The following is a 25,419-nucleotide window of genomic DNA, read 5'->3' as shown; positions in this document are numbered from 1 at the left end:
CTTATTTTTAATTTGTGTTAGTTCTTCTCTAATGTTTTTTCCAGCTGCTGGCTGTCTCTGGAAGGAGGGCTACTTTATGCTTTCGTTGGACCTGCAGCTGCTGTTGTCTTGGTAAACATGAATATAATTTCCAGTATTTTCATATGAAATGATGGAAAGTGCAATTTCAGTTATAAAAGCTTAGCTGTAAAGTAACATTGCATTTTGCTGTAAATACTGAGATCACTGTTGTTTAACATACCTTCAGTATTTTGAATGCATGATTCATTTGATTATATCACTTCTTTATACCAATTATCTCTCCATGTTTACACAGTAAGCTGTGAAAGAATAATGTACTGATTAGTGGCACAGAAAACTTGTTACAGGCATCACTGAGTTATTATCAGCAGCATCTACGCAATTGTCACTGCCTTGTGAAACTCAGTGACAGTCTTGATAGAGGGCTGCTTGGCAGGGTATTGCTGTGCCAGCAAAAGCAACAGAAGGAGTGGAACCTGCCAGCAAGTTCTCCATGGCTACTGCTTTTGAAGGCAAAGAAAAAGTTGTCATAGCTGGAAAATGTTACTCATTTGTGTATAAATCTTCCAAGTCTCTGGACATGCATTTAGGTGTAGGATTCATTTCTGCCTAATTGTAGATATCTGCAATGTAGCTTTCTGCATCTGCACTAGTTATCCCAGCCATATATCGTTGTCAGTGAAGAAAAATATATACTTTTAGAGATCAAACCATCAGAAGTATTTCAGATGTCTACTTCAGGGTAAGCTGAATTACATTCTACCTACTGATAGCCATTGGCTATCAGTCATCTGCTCTGCAGTCTGTATGGTTTTTTCACAAAAAAATTCTTTAGCATTTTTCTCTTAAAGATTTTGAATTTAATTCCTCTTTCCACTCCACCAATTTTATACTATGATAACTCTACCAGCACCGGTTATTTCTGGTTTTCTCTTGTAAAAGGGAATCAGTCTTACTAGTCTTAAAAGATATAGCTATTCAGCTCCATGAATTTTCCTGAAATGGATGTTTACTACTCCCATAGAGTTTGTCTCATCATTGCCTGGAGTCAAGCCAGGATCCTTTTGAACAGCGCACAGTCCCTGTCATGGTAGGGGAGCCAAGGATGTTTACAAAAAGCCAGTTATAATTTTCACATGGAAGTAACTGTATGTTCTCTGTTTAATTGGCAAGTCTTTGTTCAGAGATGTTTGAAGTTCACAGTCGCAGTTTGCCCTACCATTAGCTGGTAGCTGTGGAAGGAGCTGTTCCATGCAGCCACTTAAGCCTAAGTGAATGAAGCCAAAGAATTATATAACAGCAGCTGAAAAATGTTAATGCTGAAAATAAAGTTGAAAAAGACTTGGCAGGGCAGACTAGTAACAATTAGGTATTTTGGCACGGATGTTGAAAAACCAGTTTGAAAGGGAAAAAAAAGGATTATCCTTCTCTAATAAATAAAAAAAAGGAACATTTGATAATTAGATTCAAAAATTGGTATTACCTCTTTGCAGGGACATGCAGAGACAGGTTCATAGAGTTCAGCTCAATAATACAAATGGATAATAACAGTCATTAAGTTGTCCATTAAATGCCATTAGTATGTCCATTAAGTGCCAAAGTCTGACACTTGAATTTTTTTTAGGTTAGGTCTTGAATCCATGTATGTGATCATAACACAATTTACTTTAATAGAGCTAAGCAGACGTCCCAGAAATTCATCTGGTCCACAAAAATAGTAAACTGCAGCCAAACAAGGCTCAAAACTGACATTTTGGTGAATGACATAGACAGTGATTAATGTGCAGGAAGATATGGAAAACCAAAGGCTGGTTCTGCATAAGTAGGAACACCCACATGGGCCATAAATGTTTAGAAAGGAACATGGTTACAGTCATCCTATGCTCTGACTAGCTCTCCCCTGTATAGATAACTCAAATGGATTGGTTTTCCTGGAATAGGATACATTGTTGCAATGAAAACTGACAAAATATTAAAGTTATATTACTCAAGCTTCTAAGGTTTAAAAACGAGCCTGTTGCAGGATGTGTGTATATGTCACCCTTTTGAGAATACCACCTTTTGGTGTGTTCAGGGACATTGCTGCACAGTTTCTAAAGGAATACTCAGAAATGTAAAAGGAGGCAATTTGCAGGCCTGTAAGAGCCTTTTTCTGAAGTTACAGGATACAGGATTTTTCTTTTTCTGAAGTAACAGGATTTTCTTTCAGGCACTGAAAGATCAACTGTTTGTCTTCTGTTTGACAGGTCAACATGGTGATTGGCATTTTGGTATTTAATAAACTTGTTTCCAGAGATGGAATCCTAGATAAAAAGCTCAAACACAGAGCGGGGTAAGCAACAATTGGGTTATTTTAAGCATATTAGAATTTTATCATCAATTTTCAATTACAGATATTCACCAAAAATGCTTTTGATTGTGCTGTGAACTTTTATATCAGGGTTACAGTGTTTCTAACATATTCCATTAATCTCAAAAGCTGCTGTTGCATTATCCTGAGGGAATGCAGCTAAACAAACGAAACATAATAAAACACAAGTACAACAGTATTAAGTTAATCAGAATGAGGATTAAACAAATCGGAGCACTGATATCACAAGATGGTTGCATGTGTAAAGCTGTTGCAGTCAGGAAAACAGTTTTATGAACTGTGTGTACTGAAGGAATGGATTATTTTTGTCTAGTTGTCAAATTTAATCAGTATGGTAAGAAATGTTATTAATTTGTGTTAACTGTTATAAAATATATTTTACAGCGATATATCCCTTACTTAGATCAATGTTATTCTGCCTGTTTGTATTAAGAATTTGTCTTTGTTCTTACATCCACATAATATCTACACAGGTGTATTTTCTAAATTAGTGTAACAGAACATCAAAGTAAAAAAAAAAAACAAACATGGCTTAAAAGTTAAAAAAGGAAAAATAAGGTAAATGTGTGTTATTGATTATTTAATTGCATTTACATTAAAATTCTGTTTATTATCATGACAAGAAAAGATTATGACAGTGGTGGTATCAGAAACTGTTTTTCAGTGGGTGACAATGATTTGAAGTATTGCAGCAGCAAACCTTGATTGATTGCATATTGGAGAAAAATACTTCAGAAGTGGATCATCACCTTCTTAATGCTTATGAAAGTATATTTAAACTTTGAATAATGATTTTTTTCAAGTATATTTTCTAGGATTGTATTTTGGGCCAGCTTGTAATTTAACTCCACCAATATCCACATTTCTAACAATGATAAAAGACTTTATCTTCATTTTTCTGTGTATTACTGCTATAGGCAAATTTATTGCAGTTTCACTTTTAATTATTTTACCATGTAACTAATAGTGGCATTCCTAATAGTTAGGACTTAGATGAGTACGCTTATGATAAATACTTCAGCTGGTGTGATTTGCATTTCATATTAATTCAATTAAGCCTGGTTTTCAGTTATTTCACCATCATTTTGACAAACATGTACCAAACCCTTTAATTCTGTTTCTTCTTTTTTCTTCTTTTTTCATTAGCAAGTATTAATTTCATAACCTTAATTTTTTCTAAAATGCTCCATCAACATTCTTAACTCTGTAATAACACTAGTGAAATCTAGAATATTGTAAAACTACCAAATTGTTTCAAAAGTAGCAATGACTTAGTAATCACCAATTCAAATTCACATATGCTCTGATTCCAGTGATGTAAGGAGCTGGAACAGCCACAGGTTTGGCTTTGTACATTTTGTGAGGATATTCAAACTTAGATTTAACTGATTTTTTTTTCAGCTATTCAGTTTTAGGCTATAGAAATCTGTTTGCTTATACTTTGCTTTCCTGATGAAACAAATAACTCACTTCCTAATTGGGCAACTTAGTAAGGAAGTCTTTTATTTTAAAATAGCTTAGCTTTAAAATGAATGGATAAAGAATCAAGAGATTATTCCAGCTATTTTGGGAAAAGATGTAGATACCCTAATGAGAAAGAATCCTAACTTGTGTGATATTATGGGATGGTGGCTTGGCAACAGCATTCCTTGATACTACTTGGCAGATGACATCTCTCAAGACATTCTTTGGGGCATAGAAATTGGTTCATCATTTGATCTCCTCTAGAAAGGTGATTGTCATTCATTTCTCAAGTATCTTCTGCCAGCCATGCTCAGGAAGGCAACCTCATTCTTCCTGGCAAATATGGGACTTACATATTTCAAAAGCTCAGTCAAAAGTTCGGCTGTAGGATTTAAAACAAGTGAATGGGGCAAAATATACTAACTCCATATGCTTTTTACCACCTTTATAAGCATATGGAGAATCAAAAAAGTGGTAAAAAATATGTTGCTGGATCTCAGTCATGATCTCAATCCTTTTCCTGGCAAAAGAGAAAGCATATGCCAATGCCCAGGCTGAAAATTTACATTTGGCTTATATGCACTTTAAGTTCTATTATTATTTGCAAGATCCAGAGCAGTTTTATAGAGGTAAAGAGAATAATCCAGTCTAATAATGCTGAAGCACTGCCAGGCAAAGACAGAAAGCACTTTCCAAACTTAGCTTATACTTACCCAAGGCATTTTTCTAGCTCATTCTTTAACATATATTTTTAATTAGTGACAAGTGATGTGGATTCACTGAGTTATTTTTTCACCCCAAAATCATCTTATAAAAGATCTTGGTTCTCACTGTTTTCTTATGGAAGAAAATGCTTTTTTTATGAGAAATATACTGCACTTTTTAATGGAAAATCATCATTTGGTTTAACAAAGTGGAAAACACTGGTATTTGATGTTGTTTTGGACAGTGTGTTGAAAGTCTTGTAAGTCCTGGGTTTGCCAATAAAAAATAATTCAGTTGGTTGAAATAACTGGGAAAAAAACCCAAAATGTTCTTATCTTCATCACTTTGACCACTTTCCAGCTGGGAATAGTAAAATATCCTTCCTGTCAGCTATGTCACATCTTAGTCAGTTGTGATTATTCCCCGTTCTCATAGCAGAAAGAGAAGGAGTAGGAAAAATATTTATTTAGTTGATTCAAGAATGCATGCTGTATGGAAAAGAAAACTTAAATTCCAGGTTTTGTCCTTGAACTCTTCTGACAGGTGCAGAGGTACAATTGTCTATACAAAATGCTTTGAGCTTAATGCTTGTGTACTGTGTTTTATTAAAAGGCAAAACAGGTCACCCTTTTTATAGTACCAGCTGATATTTATTTCATCAAATTCCATACATTTCAAGCCCTGTATTCAGACCTTCATATGGCATGAATAAAACCATTCCTGATATTAGTGGGCCATGCAGGTCACTAGTACTAATCTGACTATACAGTATGCACATAATGATTTGATGCTTGAAAAAATTATGCAGGTTTCTTTCCCTATTAATGCTCTGTAATGGTCCATACTTCACACTCCTTTTTAAGTGACCTGTACTTTTTCTCAAGCATGTTTGGATGCAACACTCCTTCAGCAGGTCTGAATAGAGGGATTTCACTTTGTGTGTCTATCCTAGCACGTGCTTGTGTTTACTTCAGTGTACTGAGCAGTTTTGATCACATCTGGGGCCTTTTTTAGATTAAATGTAAGAAATAGAGTTTGCATGAAATCAAGCCCCATACAATTAACATTTAAAGCTAACAATAATGTAAAGTATAAAGTACAGTTTTGCAAAAATATAGAGCATTCATCCTGAATAAGTCTACTTACTTTTTCTGCATGACATCATATTTAAAAGCTAAATTTCAGTAGCAACGTTTTTTGGTGACAATTCAATATTTTGTTCTTTTTGTGGGTGTTCTGTTTGTTTGCAGTCAGATGAGTGAGCCTCATAGCGGTTTGACGCTCAAATGTGCCAAGTGTGGAGTAGTTTCAACAACAGCTTTGTCAGCCACCACCGCCAGTAATGCCATGTTAGTCCTGATCATTTACATCTTCTTGTTACAAATCTTATACAGTGCATGTGAGACAATAGTTTGATGATGACAAATGTGTTTGCTAACACTGTATAAAGTGCTAAGCATGTTTAAATACTTTAAAAAAAAAAATTGCAAATATGTTTATTAACTGAATACAGGATATTCTTTAGAACATAAAGTACAACTACTACATTCTTGTCTATGATTTTCAAGTTAAATTGATAAAGTGACATCCTTAAATATGTTTTATTTTACTAGTGAGCTTTTAATGTTTTTTTACAATATTACAATGCTGCTTTTCTCTTTCTTTTCAATAGGGCATCCCTTTGGAGCTCCTGTGTGGTGTTGCCACTTCTAGCACTGACTTGGATGTCTGCAGTTCTGGCCATGACAGACAAAAGATCAATATTATTTCAGATACTTTTTGCAGTATTTGATTCATTACAAGGCTTTGTTATTGTCATGGTCCATTGTATTCTCCGAAGGGAGGTGAGGAATGGCTTCCCGGTTTTCCAAAGGGCTGTGCTCCTGTTAATCTTTCAACTACTCTTTAATGTTATGTACAGCTTGCTCTGCAGAAATACGTTTAATGGAAAGAAAAATATTTTATGATGAGATGTATAGGAACAAGTGAAAGTGGAAAAGAGAAAAAGTGAAAGAGAGGGAGAAGATCAGTTAATTCCAAGTGCAAAATAGCAGTGTAAAACTTTACGAACTTAATTCAAGGTGTCTTTTAATTAATCCCAGGTACAGTTTATTTTTAAGTGTTAGTCTTTCCCAATGAGTATAGGAATATGCAAACATGAATGCCTTTCTGAAGACCAAAAGCTGTAGATTTTTACACTCTCTATAACAGATTCAGACACAATTTTTTTTCTGCTTATACTGTCCCTGAAAGAGGACACAAGGAGATGACGGGTTATGTTGGTGAAGATCTACCATTTCAGATCTACAAACTCAGGTACCTACTAAAGTTATGGGGACAGCAAGGATGAAGACAGATGAGTGCTCTGAGAGCAGCGAGGACAAGCAGTACCCTGGCCTGCCCTTCACAGCTCAGTGCCACTTGCCGCAGGATTCATCACCACTGAAATCTGATGGCAAAGCTCCTACACAAGTGCTCTTTAATCAGGCTCTGGTGACAGCTCTTCTAACCTGCCTAACCTGCTAACTAACCCCACTTTTTATTGAGATGGGTTTAAGAGCAGTAGCGTAACAGCTTTGTTGGCAGATTTGTGGTAATGGGGCCCTCCATCAAAAATGAGCAGTGGAGTTGGACTGCAGAGTAGTTCCTGGTCCACAGACATACCTGTGTGCTGTCATTTATCATCCTCAGGATATTTACCACACCAGTAAACCAATTATACTGCCCAGCAGGTTTCCCTGGGATGGACAAGGGTTATTTGAAAGCACCTCAGGACTGAAAAAAACAAGGAAGATGTTTCAGGAAAAGTTTATTGTCAATGCTGAGTTACAAATCTCACACAGGGGTTTCCTTTTCCAGCACTGACACCTTTTAAACACTGAAACTCAGTATATTAATGAAAAATAATTGAGTGACATAATTTATTCAATTCTTTCAGTATTGTACCACTTTGCATGAGATTCATATCACTATCCTTCACAGTATGCATACATGATTATCTTATCAAATAATCAAGTTTTGGATTTTAAGAGAAAAAAAATCAGTATCTTGCAGAAATTAGCAACTTACACACTCCTGATTCCTTCCCACTTTAATCATGCTGTTCGGGGCTATGAACTTTTGTATTTCTTGGTTTATGAGCTCTCACATTGGAAGAGGCTTACCTCAATACCTTTTCTTTTTTCTTCCTTTGACTTTTCGTTTTGTTCAGGATAAAAATATGTGCAGAATAAGAGATAATACTCAAGAAAAATCTATTTTATGTAGAACTGTCTTGCAATACCCTTATTTTCTTCAGCAATTTCTTCCCCAATATGATTTATATCTGGGAAAGAGGGTAGTCTCATCAGTAAATCTGAAAGCCATCATTTCACATATTTTGTTAGTATAATGGTAAAAGACACTGCATCTGTTATCAGTAGGAAGAATAGTAGTTTCATACTGTTCTTTCTGTCTATGAAATTTTTGTATCCATTGGAGTGGATTAATTAGCCTAGAAAGGGCATACCACCTCCCATTTACTGTCCTAGGGAATAGTTTTTATTTTAAAATATGTACCTTTTGCTCAAGATTGCATGTGAAACATTCAAAACCAAAGCAATATGAACAGCACTGTCTTTCACTAAGTCACAGAATATCATCAATAGGAAGAGAACCATAAGGATTACTGAGTCCAACTCCCTGCTCCTTAAAAAACTACCTAAAACTAAACCATATGACTAGGAGTGTTGTCCCGACACTCCTCAAATTCTGACCATGGCTTGGATCCATGACCAAGTATGTTCCAGTGACAAAACACCCTCAGGGCGAAGAACGTTTTTCTGATGTCCAATCTGATTTCCCCTATTCATTTCATTTCCTCATGTTCTAATTCCATTTTCTTGTCTCCTAATTCCATTTCCTTGTGTCTTTTGTAAGGATCCAGAGAGGCTGAAACATATACCTGGTTATCACTCATTGATTTTGTCAAAAAAAGACCAAAATTTATGAGAAGTTCTACATATAACTTAGCATAGCACTGTATAAAATAAAATAACTAAAAAAAAAAAAAAAAAAAAAAGGGAGCAGTTAAGCCTGCGTCAGTGCAGTAATGCAGAAGCTTATTGGAAAAAAAAATATTTTGACTGCTGATGAAAGATGAAAACCAACAAACATCTTCCAACAATGCCCTAAGCCTTGAATTAAAGACAGGTTTCCTATTATGACAGTTTTTTGCCGCAAATGCTTCATTCCCTTCATGAAGGGAATGCTTCAATAGTGCTGAACATCTCATAGAAACATTCTTGTCTGACCATGGTCAAAAGTAGGACTGTGATGATTGAGGTGAAATTAGTCTCTATTAAATGTAAACTCAGTTTTCAAATTTGTAGGATACCTTGACTGGAGCCACATCTAACTCACTGTTTCTTGTGTAAGCAGTATGCAAAAATATCAGATTATAAACAGGTTTATACAGGAATTTAGAATCTTAATTTTTTTATGTGTAGGCAATCAGCTGGTTATGGTTTATTTTCTTCACTTTTTTTTGGCAAATCACAGATATAGATATAGAAATTTAGATAGATAGATAGATAGATATATATAAATATATAAATATATATATATATATATATAAAAATAAATATATATATATATAATCTAACTGCAAAAATCATTACTCTGTTTAACAACTAAAAGGAGTTGTTCCTGCAAGTCAGTCTTAGGAATTACACATCCCTATTCTAACATGGAAATTCTAGAAGAAAGGCATTTTATTGAGCAGCTAAATAATCTATCTACATGTTTTTTGGCTTTTTTTAAATGACCTCGTGAGCAGGCTTCCCAGTGAGGCCCAAAAAGCACTAAGGTTTGATAAGATCTCCCTTATCAAAACGGAGCAGGTGTTTTTTTATTCAGTCTTGACAACTTAGGCCAAAGTAAATGTACAGAGACAACTTATTCACTAATCAGGAGATAATCTCCAGTCAAAATTATGATAGTGCTGTTGGTGGAAGACAAAGAAACCTAGGCATACTGCTGATTGAACTCTATTTGACAGAATACATTTAATCTTCTTTTGTCCTCCAGATTTAAATTGCAAACTGGTAAAAACACTTGAGGAATTAATTAAGGGAATATTTTTCATATGGGAAAAGAAAATTAATAGAAATTTCTTCAAGAAGCACAAAGAAGTAGAAGCTGATGGACTTGAATCAGTTTTAATTTCAAAAATATGTATGGTCTGCACTTATTCGGTTCAGTTTTGCAGCAGCAAAGACATAGTTGACTACTACACGAAGAGAGGTGTAAGTCCAGTAAGTTATGTTTCAGTCTGGCTCTAGAGTCTGGCTTTCCAGCTGCAGAGACCCTTAGGTGAGTGCTGGCCAAGAGAGTGGCCATCGTGCAGAGTGGGCAGTGCAGTCTTTGTGCTGCACATGGTACCTCCAGCTGAAAGAGTAGTCCGTTACTTTTGGTTGTCTGCAAAAGCGTTTAGCTCTGCCAGTGCCTGTCAAGGAGTTCCTGCCAACATATTTGTCACTCTTGACGACAGCTACAAAGCTATCTCAGTTATAGCCTGTAAGATTGATCTAATATTTATAGCATGCCAGCACAGGCAAAACAATAATTCTGACTGTCGAGGGAAAAAAAAATATGGGGTGGAATATATCACCATAAAATCCAAAAAGGACAGATCTGCTTTACTATGCTTTTATTGTCATTACACCACAAAAAGACACAGACTTCTACAATTATATGTAAAAGCCCCTTTTTTCCTTTTAGTTATGTTGATATACACATAAATTATAGAAACATTTGTTACTTTCTCCAACATGCTATATTGAAGAAATTGTTCGTTAGGGGCTGCATCAGGAAGACAGGGATTTTCACCAAATAAGACATACAACTGGAAGAGACCTATGTGATGTGTCATTTGTTTCTGTCCACCATCAATTCAGTGTCTTTTGAAAAGATATTAAATCTTTCTATACTTCTATTTCTTAACTTCTAAAATAAATATAGTATTTTTTAAGCATAAGACCTTTCATGGTCTGTTTGGAGGTCTTGGAAGAAAAATGCAAAATAGTTAGATATTATTGCTTTATGTTGCCTTTTTAGCACAGAGAGCCCAGAGTTGTTCTTTTTGTTTCCTCTCCTTGCTGTTTAAACACCTAATTGGGTGTTGGAAGATGGTGATGAATGTGTCACAGAACAGAGAAAAATATGAGGGGTTACCGCTGAAGCTTATCTATCTCAGCAAAACAGTTTGCCTCATCTCCTTGAACACAAGATGCTTTAAAGCTGATTTGAATCACATTTAGTAACTTATGTTAATGCTGGTGATGGGAGGAACCCACACGTATTTTTTTCTTTAGCTGTGCTCTGAGGAGTAGAGAGCAATTGGATTAAATTCACCGTTGGCGTCTAGAGCCCACATTTCAGAATTGCAGGAGAAAAATAATAAAATACAAGAGTAGGGCAAGGGTAAGTTACAAAAGCTTGGAGCTGGTTACTGTTGCTAAGGAAACTACTTCCCTGGTATCTGCACGTTCATCGCATCTGTCTCTCCTGCTCTGCCTGGCTATAAGAAAATCTTGTAACTTGATGTTAAAAGGCAAGGGGAAAAAATAAGATTATGTTTCAAAGTAAAATGTAAAGACAGCACAGTCTTTACATACTCAACAATTTTGAACAAGCAGTTTAGAAGAATAAGCTGGTATTTAGAAAGTTCAACCATTTTAATTCTGACTTGGGTGAGGACATCTAGAAATTGCAGCATATGTCAGTATCATGGATAATGCTACATTCGACATTCTGTTAACATCTTCAAATCATATGCTGCTTGCACTTCAGAAGGATTGTAAGAAACATGCACATTTAAGAGGATCTAAAATCAAGATTCTCTGCTTTAATGTAGAAGCCACTGAAAGTACAACATGAGATTCTTGAGATCTCGGGAGCTGTCAGAAGTGGGGAACCTCCACAAACACAGAATCCCAAAAATGGGGAGACCAGAGTGCAGTGAGATAAACTGTATGTTCTGAAGTAACAATGCTTTGGGGTCAAGTATATTATACCTTGAGATGAGATTCAGCAAAGCTGGGGATGCTTTGAACGAGGCATTCTTTATTTTATTTTTTGTCAAATCACCATGCCAGTGCTTATCCAAGAGTATAAAATTCTGAAGTGTGACCTAACTTCAGCATTGATAAAGTGAGAGAATACTTGGATTAAATTTGCAGCAACTGGGAGATGCCAAATTAAATTAACATCAAACACATGGAAAACCAAAGCAAGTGTAGTGCCTAAAAACAGAATCTGAGTCTTGATACAGCACACTTTAAATTGCAACATGTGGTAAGTCTCAGTGTTTTGAAATCAATCCAAACCTTCCCACCGTGCTTCATTCTTCTTTCTGCCCTATATTTGGCTCCCTCCACCTGCAACAGTCGCTTATCAAGACTACTGAGCAGTCCTAGTCATTTGAGGGCTGAGCCATCTAAAAAAATGTTTTCTTATTACAAATAATTTTTTAAATTTAATTTTCCCTTTTGTGATAGCTTCTAAACAACTTGTGATAGAATATGATACTTTTAAAGGTGACAGCTTCTCATCAGCAGCAGTTAATGAATTATCCTCTTCTGCTGTTCACAAAATGTCCATGAGTAGAAGACAATTTTCTCCCTTTTAGTTATTCTGAATAAGTCATCAAGTAATTTTTAAAGATAATAAATGGAATGTAGTTTTTTATAGACATTTCCTTCATAGTACTTTTATATTTGAACAAGAAATTGTATCATCCAGCCATGTTCCTGTTTTTCGAAGTCACATCTTTCAATCAGGAATATGATTATATATTTAATATAGACACTTGCATTTCTGGAACTAAAATTCACATTGTAAAACATTATATTCCAAAAGTTGCCTTGCCATCCTTACTGTTGTACGTGTGAGAACACAGTAAAATTTGTTTGCATTCTGCTGTCAACAAACAGAAACTGCATTTTCCTTTTGAATGTGCCTCTCTGTTGAAGCACGTGTTTCTAAGGGCTGAATAATAGTATTTTAAAAATTATAAACGATTCCTCAAATATACTGTGTTTTAGGGACAAGTTTTCAAATTTACTGTATGGCTCATATTAATGAAGAGTGATTTCTGATAACTTCCTTTTGTACTTTCAAGAAATCTGTCTCTGTCCAAACAGTCCACTTTCCTTCTTGTGCTCACATTGAAGATATTTCTCTGATCTTAAGACTTTTACTCCTAGAAGAGATGCATTAGATTCCGTGTACATGAAGTAAAAGATTATTATTGGAATTAGTAATATCTTTCAAATAGACTTATTTTTAAAATAAAATTAGGAGATTACAATAACTATTAGGAAATGATTACAATAACTGTGTGATTACAATAACTGTAAAGAACTGTCTTTCAAGAATCAAACATTTTTCAAGCAGAAGATACACTTTATCTTGCAATCGTTAGCAGTATATCTGTTAATCCTGTTACCAGACCTGTACCAAAGTGAATGAGAAGACAAAGCCAAATACTATCACCAAGACAGATTTGGCTTAAGTAACATATAATCACTGTCTAGTAGCTAATTCTGGCCATACATAAATCTAATTATGTGATCTGGATGTAATAGACTGGCAGAATTTGTAGCAGCCACAAAGTATAACATATGTATGAAATGGCAGAAATAAGCATTTATGTTTATTGCTTCTGATTTATTAAGTGGGCTAAAGAAAAGTCATGGATTGTATTTCATATGGTTTAATTTTATCTCTGATAGGAGTATATGATGTTACATAAGAATCAGTATAAGATTTTTTTTCCACAGGTTCAAGATGCATTCAGATGTCGGCTAAGAAATTGTCAGGATCCAATCAATGCAGATTCTTCAAGTTCTTTTCCTAATGGACATGCCCAAATCATGGTTAGCTTTTATTTTTTTCTTTGACAATGAATTTAGTGTTCCTAACAAAAAGAAAAAGCTTACTGTATTATATGTGGCAAGTTTCCATAGCTGAAATATTAACACCTAAGCAAAAGACTGTTAAGGTCATTATCTGCTTGCTTAAATATCTTATCTAGTTTTTAATTATTGGTGTGATTATTTAGTGGAGCACAGTGAATTAGTATCTTCCACCAGTGTTCTGTAGGCCAAAAGGTTCTTACATAAGAGGATTTTAAATATTCTAATAATAGATTGTGACTTTTTGTAGTGTTGGTGTAAAGAGTACTGATGTATTTCCCCTCACAAGGCCTTAAAAATATTCTCCAACAAAAGAAGAAGAAAGCGCTAGAGAGTCAACAGGGGGAATCTAGTGTATTAAACTAGGAGATAGTGAATTTTGCTAATATTGTTAGGTAATATATTAAGAAAACTTACTCGTCTCTTCACTTTGAACAAGTTTGTCATTGACTGTAATGGGGACAGAATGAGGCCCTAAAGACATGCAAGGCTAAGCGAAACTGAAAGGTACAGCAAGCAGATGCCCTTCAAAATGATGGCTCAAAAAAAGAATTTAATGTTTGGACTTCACAAGCAAGAAAAGAGATGAGTTTTACAGAACTCATGGAATAATCTTGGGAAAATTAAAATACAAAGTAACTAAATTCTCCAACAGAATAAATAGTTTTGTCTAATCAGGAAAAGTGTGCTTTGATTTCCAACTGTTAAAATTCTTTCTTTGTTCTCACAATTAATTTTTACACAATGAAATAAATAATGATTGTTTTCAAGGAGTACAAAAAGTTTATATGATTACATTAGTAGCAAGAAATGACAATATTTTGTAACAAATAACCACTTCAAAACAAATTAATAAAGTTTCAAAGAGGATGGTCTCTTTGGATTACACTTATTCACAGTAATTTGTATTGCAGGCTATTTTTCATACTTCTTTCCATAAAATTACTATGAAAAGCTTCCTTAAAGAAGTTCCTTTGATGAGATGTAGAAGTTATTCTTCCATATACATTAAAAACAATACACTATATCATTTTATTAAAATTATATACTCTACTTCCACCTATTTTATTTTACTTTTTCTGGTCAGGCAGCATACTTTGAAAACCACCCAGTTATACTTTATACCCAGTTATATATAGGAAACTTTGTAAAGCTCTGCTGTTGTAAAACAATACACTTCACCTTCTCAGCAACAAGAAACCACTTTTAAGAGACTATGACCCTGTAAGTAGGACATTTTGGAAGCACTAGTTGGCAAAAAAGTATTGTGGTTTATTTTTTAATTAATAATGGCTGTTCTGTTTCACTGTTTCTTGTTACAGACTGATTTTGAGAAGGATGTGGACATTGCTTGTCGGTCAGGTAAGAACATTGAGAGAGTATTTAGCCAACAAAAAGAAGTCTTCAATGAGTTCCAGGTGAAATGAAAATAAGAAAAATATTGGGGTTTAGATGTTTATAGGAAACATTTGTTAATTTAAAAAATAGAAAAAGTGAAAAGATATGTCACTGTACGACTACACTTATTTAATTTTCTGACAAAAGCCTTTAACTAGAATTCAGCAGTTGGAAAGTAGTCAAAGTTATGACTGCCTATTAGAAAGCAAGTAGGTGTTGAAAGTAGATAATGCTTAATGCATTAAACTTTCCTTCCCCAGTACACAAGCAAATGGGAAACCATCATTTTGCTTTAACAAAAAAAAAAAGTGTATCTTGAAAGCTATGTATATGAAGAATGCATCAATTTGCATTCATTTTAAAGAGAGTATGGTTTTTAGGACTTTAAGTGAAATCAACAATAGTTTAAGGAAATTAAGTTTTATTCCACTTTACAGAGAAAAGTTGAAGGTTTTTTAAAGATATTTTGGTAGTGTGGTCTTTAATCGGTCAGCTATATTTGTTTCCATATATTAAAGATAACATATTTTCAGCCATTTATTTGCCAACCTTGTTTAAATAAAGTGCAGTATAAAATAAATGACCATTTAAACTCTACAAATTTTTTTTAATCTAGGAGATACTTCTAAAGGACAGTTTTTCCTAGGGAAACAGTTCTGCCTAAACACCCTCAATTTTCAATAAAGGAAAAGGGAGAGAATGTGTCCTCTCCACAGGGTGAGTCAGAGCAGAAGCCTGATTTAGCTGTTCTGCATCACCCACCTGAAGGACACTCTCTCTTCACTGGCTATATGAGGAGCCAAGAAAGCTGATCTCATTAAGGTGAAGCCTGAGTTTCCAGTCACCCACCTTTAAAAAGCTGCCAGCTGTGTTTTTTGCAATACAGAATTAGTTCTTCCCTACAGATCAGTTTTAATATGCACATCTATTTGGAAGGGAGCAGGATAGTACAGCGTAACACAGATGCATGTCTGTCACCATCCAATGCAGGCAAAAATCCAGCACTGATCCACATAGTTCCCACTTCTTACCTTTGATAACATAGCTCTGCAGTACGGAAGGCCTTGTCAGAGGCAACCTAAAGGAGATTGACTTTGAATGCAGTTATGAACAGGCTTTACTAGATAAGCATTTGAACTCACTTTCTGATAATGAAAAATTTAAGGATAGAGCACAGTTTGGAATGTCTGAACAAGTGTCACTGGAAATAGTGAAGCAGGCACTGAATTCAAGTATTTGTGCACTGTTGTTTAGAAGCAAATTGTTCTTTTCATAATGGAAAAATGAGAGTTAGTTTTGTGTGAGGAGGGAGAGTCAGATGTCTTATGAGCTGCTTGCTATGGAAAAAGGCAGTGAACTGACAGGCAGGTACTGGGGGATCTGGGTCATCAGAGCCCTTGGGCAACCAGAAGGGATGTAAATATAACACCTGAGATACTTCAAGTTGTCCTTCTGTATCAGCCCATGAGCTGGTTTTTATTGCATAAAATAGCATTGGTGTGAATTAAAATATCTTCAGCCGGGACCAGAAAATCCTTGCACCCTTACACCAGCTGAAATAAGCCCAGTAATTGATTACTTTATTTCTTTTTCTTTCATCACAAATGTTGAATTATAGACTTACATTTATTTTTTTAAGATGAAGAATTGTGATTGAAAACATGAATCCATCCTTCAATGCTTCTGCAAATTTTGAATTTTATGACAGGATTAGTAACTTTTGCATGTGGAACTCGCCCCAACAAAAATTGCTGGATGTTGCTACAATTTGGACCAGTAAGGTCTAAGCCTAGAGAAAAAGTGGATTATAACTCTTCTACAAAACATGTTTATATTCTTTATAACCTTACCAGATGCAGCAAAATAATTTTTCTGATACCAATGGAATTTCTTCCCAATGTGGTAATTTTTTGTCACTTTTATTTAAAACATTATTTAACAGAGAAGAGTTTTAAAAAGTCAGTGAAAAGGAACATTTATGAGCTTAGGAACACATGCTCGTAGTTATAATCTTATGGTAGGTCATTACAATGGATTGACAAAATTATTCTGCCTTACAATCTGTTTGACATTTTCCAGGAGGTTATGTGGAGTTAATAATGGCAGTACAGGTGTCATAGTGTATTTTTTTGAAAATCCTTAATGAGTTCCACATGGCAGGCTTTTGCTTAAGCTGTAAGTCACCTAAAATCTATATAAGTCAGTAGGAATAAATGAAGAAGTGTTTTTAATTTATATAAATGACTGAAGCGAGTCAGAGATCAGTGTCAGTTATACACAGTAGATTAAGGGAACAAAAAAACCACAAAACCACACAAAAGCTGCTACAAAACCAATATTCATAAAATGGAAGTTAATAAGTGGAAAGAAGAAGATTTAAGAAGATGAACTGGTAAAGGAAGCACTGCTAGATAAAGCCACAGGAAAAAACAGTGTTAGGTTGCCATGGTTTCATGCTGTAAGAATCCTGTTCTCTGACCTACAGTTCTGCATAAAGACATTGGACCTTGCAGAGCAGCCACTATAACAGGAACACTTTCTAGAATTTCACTAAATGATGAAGAGGAGGAAAAGGGACCTAACCCTGAAGGAATGAGCTATTCAACCTTGCCCGGCAACATCATCTCCAAAGTCATCATCCAGCAACCAACAGGTCTCCACATGCCCATGAGTATGAGTGAACTGGCCAATCAGTGCTTGAAAAAAGACAACAGTGAGCTGAGGAGGACTGTGTATTTATGCACTGATGACAATTTGAGAGGTGCAGATATGGACATAGTCCATCCTCAAGAACGGATGATAGAAAGCGACTATATAGTCATGCCCCGGGGCTCAGTAAATACCCAGCCATCACTGAAAGATGAAAGCAAAATGAATATAGGCATGGATACCTTGCCTCATGAAAGGCTGTTGCACTACAAAGTTAATCCAGAGTTCAATATGAATCCCTCTGTAATGGACCAATTTAATATCAATTTAGACCAGCATCTTCCCACCCAAGAACATATGCAGAATTTACCATTTGAGCCCCGCACAGCAGTGAAGAATTTCATTGCCTCAGAGCTGGATGACAATGCAGGATTATCAAGAAGTGAAACTGGATCCACAATATCAATGAGCTCTTTAGAGGTCAGTGGTGCATAAACAAATTGCATGCTCTGTTGTTCTAATTTTATGATAAGACAATAAATTGTGTCTTGTGTCTAAGGGGTGAAGCTAATGTTTTAATTTAGTATAAATTATTGTTTGGGATCATACACTGCTGTTCATATTTCTCTTATTATCAGAAGTGTTTATACCTAGAAAACAAGACTAAAGTTTCAGAGCCAGTCTGTATGAAACAATATAGTTCTGGAGATTTAACATTCCACACGTCTGCAGAGGATTTCGTGACCTACCAGGTAAAGTCCACTGGAAAATTCTGTGTTGCTATAAGAAGAAAAACTATTCCTGCAAAATACAAGTGCTAATAATTGGCCCTACCTGCAAGCACATGCAGTTGAAAATATTTGCCATTTTATTGCTGACAATCATATCTGTCTCAGATATGATGGGTCTGATTCTGCTCTCATTGGTGTAAGTCTTGGATTCTTCCATCCAGTAGCTCACCATTTACTGGTTTAGTTTTGTTTGCATGTATATGCAGGCATTGGTACAACTGATGTGTGCAGTAGGTACAGGTGGGCTTCGTGTGGAGTATCATAGATTTCAGTCAGATTGCAAAAGTGAACTGAAAAGCCTTTAAAAGGCTTTCAGTTATTGCTACAATCTGTCTGTGGGATTTAAGCATTATCAAAGTGAAAACTATTTAAATAAATTCTTAAGACCCAAGCGTCAAATATTGCCGTGCTTACAAAGCTTTTACCTATGAAAGCCAGCAGTGAGCTGGAGTTAATTTCATACTTGGACCTCCTTAAGAATTGAGAGTACATTTTATGAGCATTTCAGAGGCTGTGAAACATGGCATTTTGTGGGACAGAGAAAGACAAATAAAAAAAACATGGTACTCACTCATTCTCTGAAAGAAGTTGCATGTGGAAAAAAATTCTACTGTATGTGCAAACCTGAAGCCATTATTACTCTGCAATGTTTGGACCCGTCTGTGTAGGAAAACAGAGGCTTTACCTGATTTTTCAATTTTTAGATGCAACTGTAGCTGATACTTTATAAATGGTGGATACTTACGGACATTTCTCTTAAAATGGACTTGAGGTTTTATGTAGATGAAGTTTTATGAAGAGTTTGGGTAGAAGATCAGAATTTAGTTTCAAGAGATATCTTTATAAGCTTTGAAAGGAAAATATTTTCTGTGCTGTTTATATTGTGTGTGTACTACCATAAGTTTTTACAAGACTTAACTGAAAAATTAATAAAAAATGAAGTGTGGGCATCTGCAAGGAATCAAAAATTATCCATGTTTTGGTTGTTGTTAAAGTGAATATATAAATTCTTGAACAAATATTCAAAATTATTTCTAAAAGATGGTGTAAGTGCATGCCCAGTTAGTTCAGGTATATTTGTCAATAGATCTTAGGGGGTGCACAGGAGTTCTCAAATTTAATGCAACCCCGGAAGCAGAATAGTTAAGGTCACCTTCCAGAAGTATCCTCTCCCACTTATCTACAATACTGTCTTTCAGATGATATTTGGCAGATATAGAGACTTAAATCCAGTCCAGTTAAGGTTAGACATATGGATGAAATACGTGAGGAAGATTCATAATTCTTTGAGAAGATTGACATGCGTGCCACCATACCATCCACTCTAAATTAATTTCTGGTGATGCCTCTTTCTCTTCATTGGTGACAAAGTTCATCTAGGACACCTAAAAAAAAGTAAAGGAAAAAAATGCAAAAAACCCAAAACAAACAAAAAAACCTATGTTAGTTAAGTTATAAGAATAGTGACAATAATTACTTCATCTTACACAAAATTATAGTTCCTGATGCCACTTTGGAATATAGGCCTGAGAATCTATGAGTATAATTTACTGCTCCCTTAGAGTTATTTTTTAACTGTATTTGTATCATATTTTAAGTTTACCTCCAAGACAGGACATAGACACTGAATCTCAGTCACCATTCTGTATATCATTTTTATGCTCAAAAGAGACCAGTAAGTATGTAGAGGAAAATGTATTAAAGTATAATAAGACAGTAAATATTTAGTCTCTTCTAGCTTGAGGAACACATTAGGTTTAGCAGGCTGTATTTTGGCCCAGAAAGCTGTAAACAGTTATGTTTGTAAACCTCATCAAACCCAGAAAAATCCCATATATTACAAAAAAATGCAGATACTAGGGCAGGTCAGAAATGAAAGGAACTGCTTTGGCTTTTGTCTCTGCCTCTGTGATTCTCTGCATTACTTGATGAGGATGTGTTGCACTGAATTGAAGATAAGGGTGTGCTGCGCTGAACTGAAGATAGGAACATGAAAAAAATTGTGTATAGAATAAAATCAGAGTCTAAAGCAGATCCTGATGAACAGATGCAGCCACATAGATAATGTGATTGTGTTTTTACATATACAATGTGTAAGAGGCAAGGTTTGAGGTAAAGCCCAAAATGGTATTGGGTGGAGCTGACCAGTTGGATTAACTTACATTGATGCTTTAAGCAAAGGAAAAAAGGGAGGGCAAAGGATTTGTTTTTTAGAAGATTGCAAGGCTTTTCAAAAGACAGGGCTTTGTCAAACATTATGGAGCAGCAAAACTTGCAGCAGGACATTTAAGATCATCCTGCCCACCTTTTTCCTGACGGAGCATGACTAGCCCAGCTCTAAAGGAGAAGATCCTGAGCAGCAGAAAGGTTCCCCCTCCTATCAGCTGGTAGTTGGAACACAACTACAGAATCAGCACAAAAGTCATATATCCTGACTTCTAACTCTGAAGGGAGGATCCACCACCCCTAACATTATATATCTAAATGTAAGCATTCCCCTTCTGAAATGGAAAAAGAGCCCTTCATATTTGGCTCCCCTTTAGAGTCAATTGAGACAAATAGCCATTTTAAGGCCACTTTTAGACATCTGCTCCAGAACAAAGTAAATGACATGCCTCAGTGCAGGTGTCTCTTTTCAGATTCCATAGAGGAATCCAGAATGAGTAGTCCAAACACAAACACAAAAAATGTTGATGTCCTAAATTTAGTCAGATGAATCCTACTGCATGCCACAAACTTTCTTCTAAAACTTTTATATTTTTTTCTGAAGGAAATTCTTAGGTGTGAACAATTTAATCCTTTATTGTGTATAGAAGAACTTAAGTTTTCAGAAGATAGCTTGAGAATGCTGTAATATTTACATACAAGTATTGCCCAGATAAGTATAAATTTAAGGATGTGCAGATTCCCAATGTGCAAATCTGGGATTTTTATTTTATTTGGTATGCACCCAACCATACTTATGTGATTATAGGCACAGGCAGGCATATTAGCACATCACGGAATTTCTGAGGAGGACTAATCAAACACCTGTTTAATCTCCTGCACATCCCTTATATGTATGGATTAAAACTGGCTTTGCTACTTTGGCATCAAAGTGGTTTGGAGTATCCTCCTTCAGTTCAAAATGTTTTGATTTTAATGAAGGAAACACTCAGTACAGTCTTTTAGAATGGTATTTGTTTTGAAAATGTACACTAAGAGTGATGTGCTCATTAAAATGAAATTACTTTGAAGTGAAGGATTGCATTCCCGTACACTTAGATGCAGAGAAAAGTTAGGAGGTTTAAAAGCAGAGGAAGAAGCTGAGCTGGGGAACATATCTTCAGGATAAGTAATTCATGTCTATTAGTTGTGCAATAAAATGGATGAACAAGTAGATACCTGTGAAGAGACTTGCATCATTACCTCTGTGGAACAAGAATGGAAGTTATTTCAAGTGTACTACTATGGTTAGTGTAGTGTGAGGAGAAATGGAAAACAGCTGAAAGAAGAAAAAGACTATAGGCAATTTTAAGATGAATAACATGCAAAGACAGGCAATAGAAACATTTATTAGAGAAAAAATGTCATGTGCTCTATTAGAACAGGAAGGAAAGGACCTCACAAATTATTTGCCATGTAAAAGACTGGAATTCTCTTTCCAGCCTCATATCTTCTTTATTTTTCTGCCTCAGTTTCTGCTGTGAGATCTTTATGTGTAGTAACTTGATTGGGTGTCCAAAATAGTCCTTCTGTATTCATTTATGAGAGCTCTTAATACATTCAGAGACAGTCAACTCTGTAGGTCCTTGGCCAAATCACTGACAGGGGACTTAAGGAAGAAAATACTGTTACAGCTGAGAAAATAAAGGGATATATTAAAGGTAGTGAAGTGTAAAGAAAAAGTAAAGGTAGATATAGATAAAAAAGAGGGAAAACAACATTTAAAAGAAGGGGAAAAAATACAGCAGAAGTGGAGAAAAAACTAAAAATGAAGGTATTAAGAAGAAATAAAAACAGCAGGAAGAAACAAAGTCTAAAATTATAATAATAATAAAAAAATCCCCAAGCCAGGACAGAAGAGAAAAAATGCAAAGTTAAAGTAGTCAATCTCATCAATAAAGTACCAGAGCATCAGGCAGAACAAAAGCAAAATGGTGTGAAGTCATTTTGATTTATGACATGAGAAGTAAAAAAAAAGAAAACAAAAATAGAGAGAGAGGAGCACCACAGGAATTTCTTCTTTATCATGTTTCCACATTGCATTTATTTTCAAGCATTCTACATCTCAGATTTCTATCCCTCCCATTCCTTATTTCATTCTTCAATAAGCTGTGGAGACAGCTTTTGCCAATTTTGTGGCTCTCAGTGAAATGCAGTCTAGCCCTATAACAACCCTCTCTTTCTTTCACTTGAGTGAGTAGATCTCAGATTCCTCTAACTTCAGAAATTGATGCAACTTATTTTCAGGTTACCATACAGAAGTGGGGGTAGAAGCAAGCAGAGCTTCAGTTGTAACTGAAGATATAAAGAACTGAAATTTTAGTCAGTATTATAAAGTGCAGCATATATTGCAGACTTTATATTATAATTGTCTATTTAACAAGAGCTACCTTTTCCCCCAAAGAATTCAGAAACGCAAAGCAAGTGGTCTTAGTTGATTGCATAAATACATATGCAGGCTGCTCTAGAAAAAAAGGGAGAAGCAAGCCACAATAATTGGTTGGAATACTTTTAAAGTGCGATCTTTGAAGTTATGTTTATGCTGTGTGTTGATATACTAAATATGCTAGCATGTTTTAAAAACTTAAAATTGCCACACTAAATTCACTTTTTCATGAAAATTTGCTTGCATTATGTCTAGCTCATGTTATCAACTAGTAGCCAACATAAACTTCTTTTCAGAAACTAGAGTGGTTTTCAGTTATATACACACAAAAGGCATTTTAAATCAAAAACATCTATCCATATTCCACTTTTATATCTCTGAGGGTGAAAAAAGATTTTTCTTTAGTTTTGTTCTGGGGAAAAAGTCCTCCTCAGGCTAAGATCTTGTATGTCAAATCTCATCTCAGAGTGAATTATGAACTGCTGATAATAAGACTTTATATTAATGGAAGCATGGTGATAGCCCTCACTATAACACGGTATCTCTGGTTTCAATTATGCTCTGCACAATGCAATATACCTTTAGGAGTATCTGATGTAATTAATCAGATAGTGGTGTAATGCAAAATAGAATAAGGAAGGAGAAAAAGAGGCATTTGCCATTTTACAGACATGGAGAGGGATTTTATTAGTCTTTTAGTAGGAGCAGCTCTTTCCTGGTGCCAGCGAATTAGTGTGTGCTGGTGTATGGAAATTATTCTTCAAAATTCTATTTTTGTCCCTCAGCAGAGTTTAAAGTTGTTCTGGAATTACACAGAGAAGCTATACATGATTAGCACAAAGGGAAATTGATTTAAAATAAATTACTACAGCAAATCTCTTTTCACAGAGTTTCATTTTGGCTCTGGCATGAAGGGTGGGGTTTTTTTCTACATAGAATAGATTCTATCAATTAAAATTAAAGAGCCATGGAAATCAGAGATGGAAAATTTCTTGTCAGGTCTTTTCCATCAGTTCAAGAACACTTTCTGCAGTATATATCTCCAAAACATAGTCAAACTTCACTTTGAAGACTAGAGTGAAGGGCTTACACTGTTTCCCTTAACAGATTAATACATAGTTATGTAAACTTACTTTTTTCCCAATACCAATTCTGATTTTTTTCCAGGTTTTTCCCATACCAGTTTTGTTTACCAGTATTTATATACTTCTAAGTTTTCTGTACAAGCTTCTGTGTTTGTTTCTTCCAGAGACCATGTTAAAAAAATCTGTTTCACCCTTTTATCCTTTCCTCCTCAAAGTACATTTTGCTGCTGCTGTCCTCTGATATTTCCCCAATTTACAGGCATGATTTGGCTTCTGCCAGTGTAGTGCACCAATGAGAACTGTCACTGGAGTTGTACAAAGAGGTCTATCACACCCTTGTCTGATTAAATTGATCTCTTGTTTTGTAGCATTTGTAATTGTACGTGGATTGCTGTTCACTGCCTACCCATACCCCTCATTTTTTTCAGAATTATGCCAGCTAACTCCCTGACACTGACTAATTGCATGGATCTTCAGTTTTCTATACAGTCCTTTTATGACTTACCCTTGCAGTTCTCCAGCATTTGGGGCTCTTCAGCTTGGAGAACAGATGTGTGAGGAGTGGATAGGAAACGATTATTCATATCTCCTACAAGATAAAAAAGAGGAACATCAAAGGAAATGTCAAAGGGATAAACAACATAATTTCCTTTGTTATGTCTTACATATTTCAGTTGTGGAATTCACTACCACAGCACGTTTTAGATTTCAGAATAAGCTCCTCCCAAGGAAATTCTTAAAATACTAATGACTTAGGAAAGGTATAATAGCAGAAATGTCATTTTATACTTGCCCTTCTCTATATCATTCCTGAAACATCACAGCAGAGCCTGGTCAAATACAAAATGTGGCAAACCATACATAGTATCTTTTACACTTATTTGTTACTTGTATTCTATTAGCATTAATACTCAAGAGAATCTCCAACTGATCCTTGGAAAAGACCCACCAATTTCCAGTGTAATTTTTATGTTGCTTAAATAATTCTCAGTTTTGCAGGTGCAATAGCTTTTTGAAAAGAAAGATATTGGTGTGATTAATTCAGCACCTCATTTGACACAAGGAAATTTCCTTTCTTGCTCCAGTCAGTTGCCTTTTGTTAGTTTAATGTGTAGAATGAACTAGATGCTTGATTTCTGAAAGCATTTAGTTATGTCTGGAAAACTGCATTTTCCTCAGCCAAAAGAGAAGTAACAAACTTCATATAAGAAAAAAAGAATATATGCAGTCACAATTAATGTAATTATTTTCATAGCTGTTATACAGAAACTAGAAGAACAATTTAGTAAAATGTCAACTTCCAATTGAGAGTGAAGGGAAGCTCCTTCATCCTTGTAAGTTTCTCAATGACTTCAGGCTTCAGAATATGTTCCCTCTCCCACAAACT

At 35.2% G+C, this 25,419-nt stretch overlaps 1 protein-coding gene across 10 annotated transcripts in view; it reads left to right on the top strand.

The window, feature by feature from the left end:
* The window catches only part of ADGRB3 (adhesion G protein-coupled receptor B3), a 451,307-nt gene that overhangs the window by 412,632 nt on the left and 13,256 nt on the right, over positions 1-25,419 (top strand). For 4 of the 10 annotated variants that reach the window (XM_085056561.1, XM_085056562.1, XM_085056558.1 and 1 more), the window contains 8 exons: positions 45-111; positions 2,268-2,353; positions 5,812-5,910; positions 6,234-6,405; positions 13,384-13,479; positions 14,841-14,880; positions 17,402-18,045; positions 18,204-18,317. In XM_085056561.1, the coding sequence (XP_084912687.1) occupies positions 45-111; positions 2,268-2,353; positions 5,812-5,910; positions 6,234-6,405; positions 13,384-13,479; positions 14,841-14,880; positions 17,402-18,045; positions 18,204-18,317 (1,318 nt within the window). The remainder of the gene's footprint in view (positions 1-44; positions 112-2,267; positions 2,354-5,811; positions 5,911-6,233; positions 6,406-13,383; positions 13,480-14,840; positions 14,881-17,401; positions 18,046-18,203; positions 18,318-25,419) is intronic. The other 6 variants (XM_085056566.1, XM_085056565.1, XM_085056564.1 and 3 more) reach the window with 3 other exon arrangements.

This window comes from Lichenostomus cassidix, chromosome 3 (assembly GCF_008360975.1).
Source record: "Lichenostomus cassidix isolate B80296 chromosome 3, HeHo_3.0, whole genome shotgun sequence".
Classification (NCBI taxonomy): Eukaryota; Metazoa; Chordata; class Aves; order Passeriformes; family Meliphagidae; genus Lichenostomus; species Lichenostomus cassidix.
This window is presented reverse-complemented; position numbering and strand designations above follow the sequence as displayed.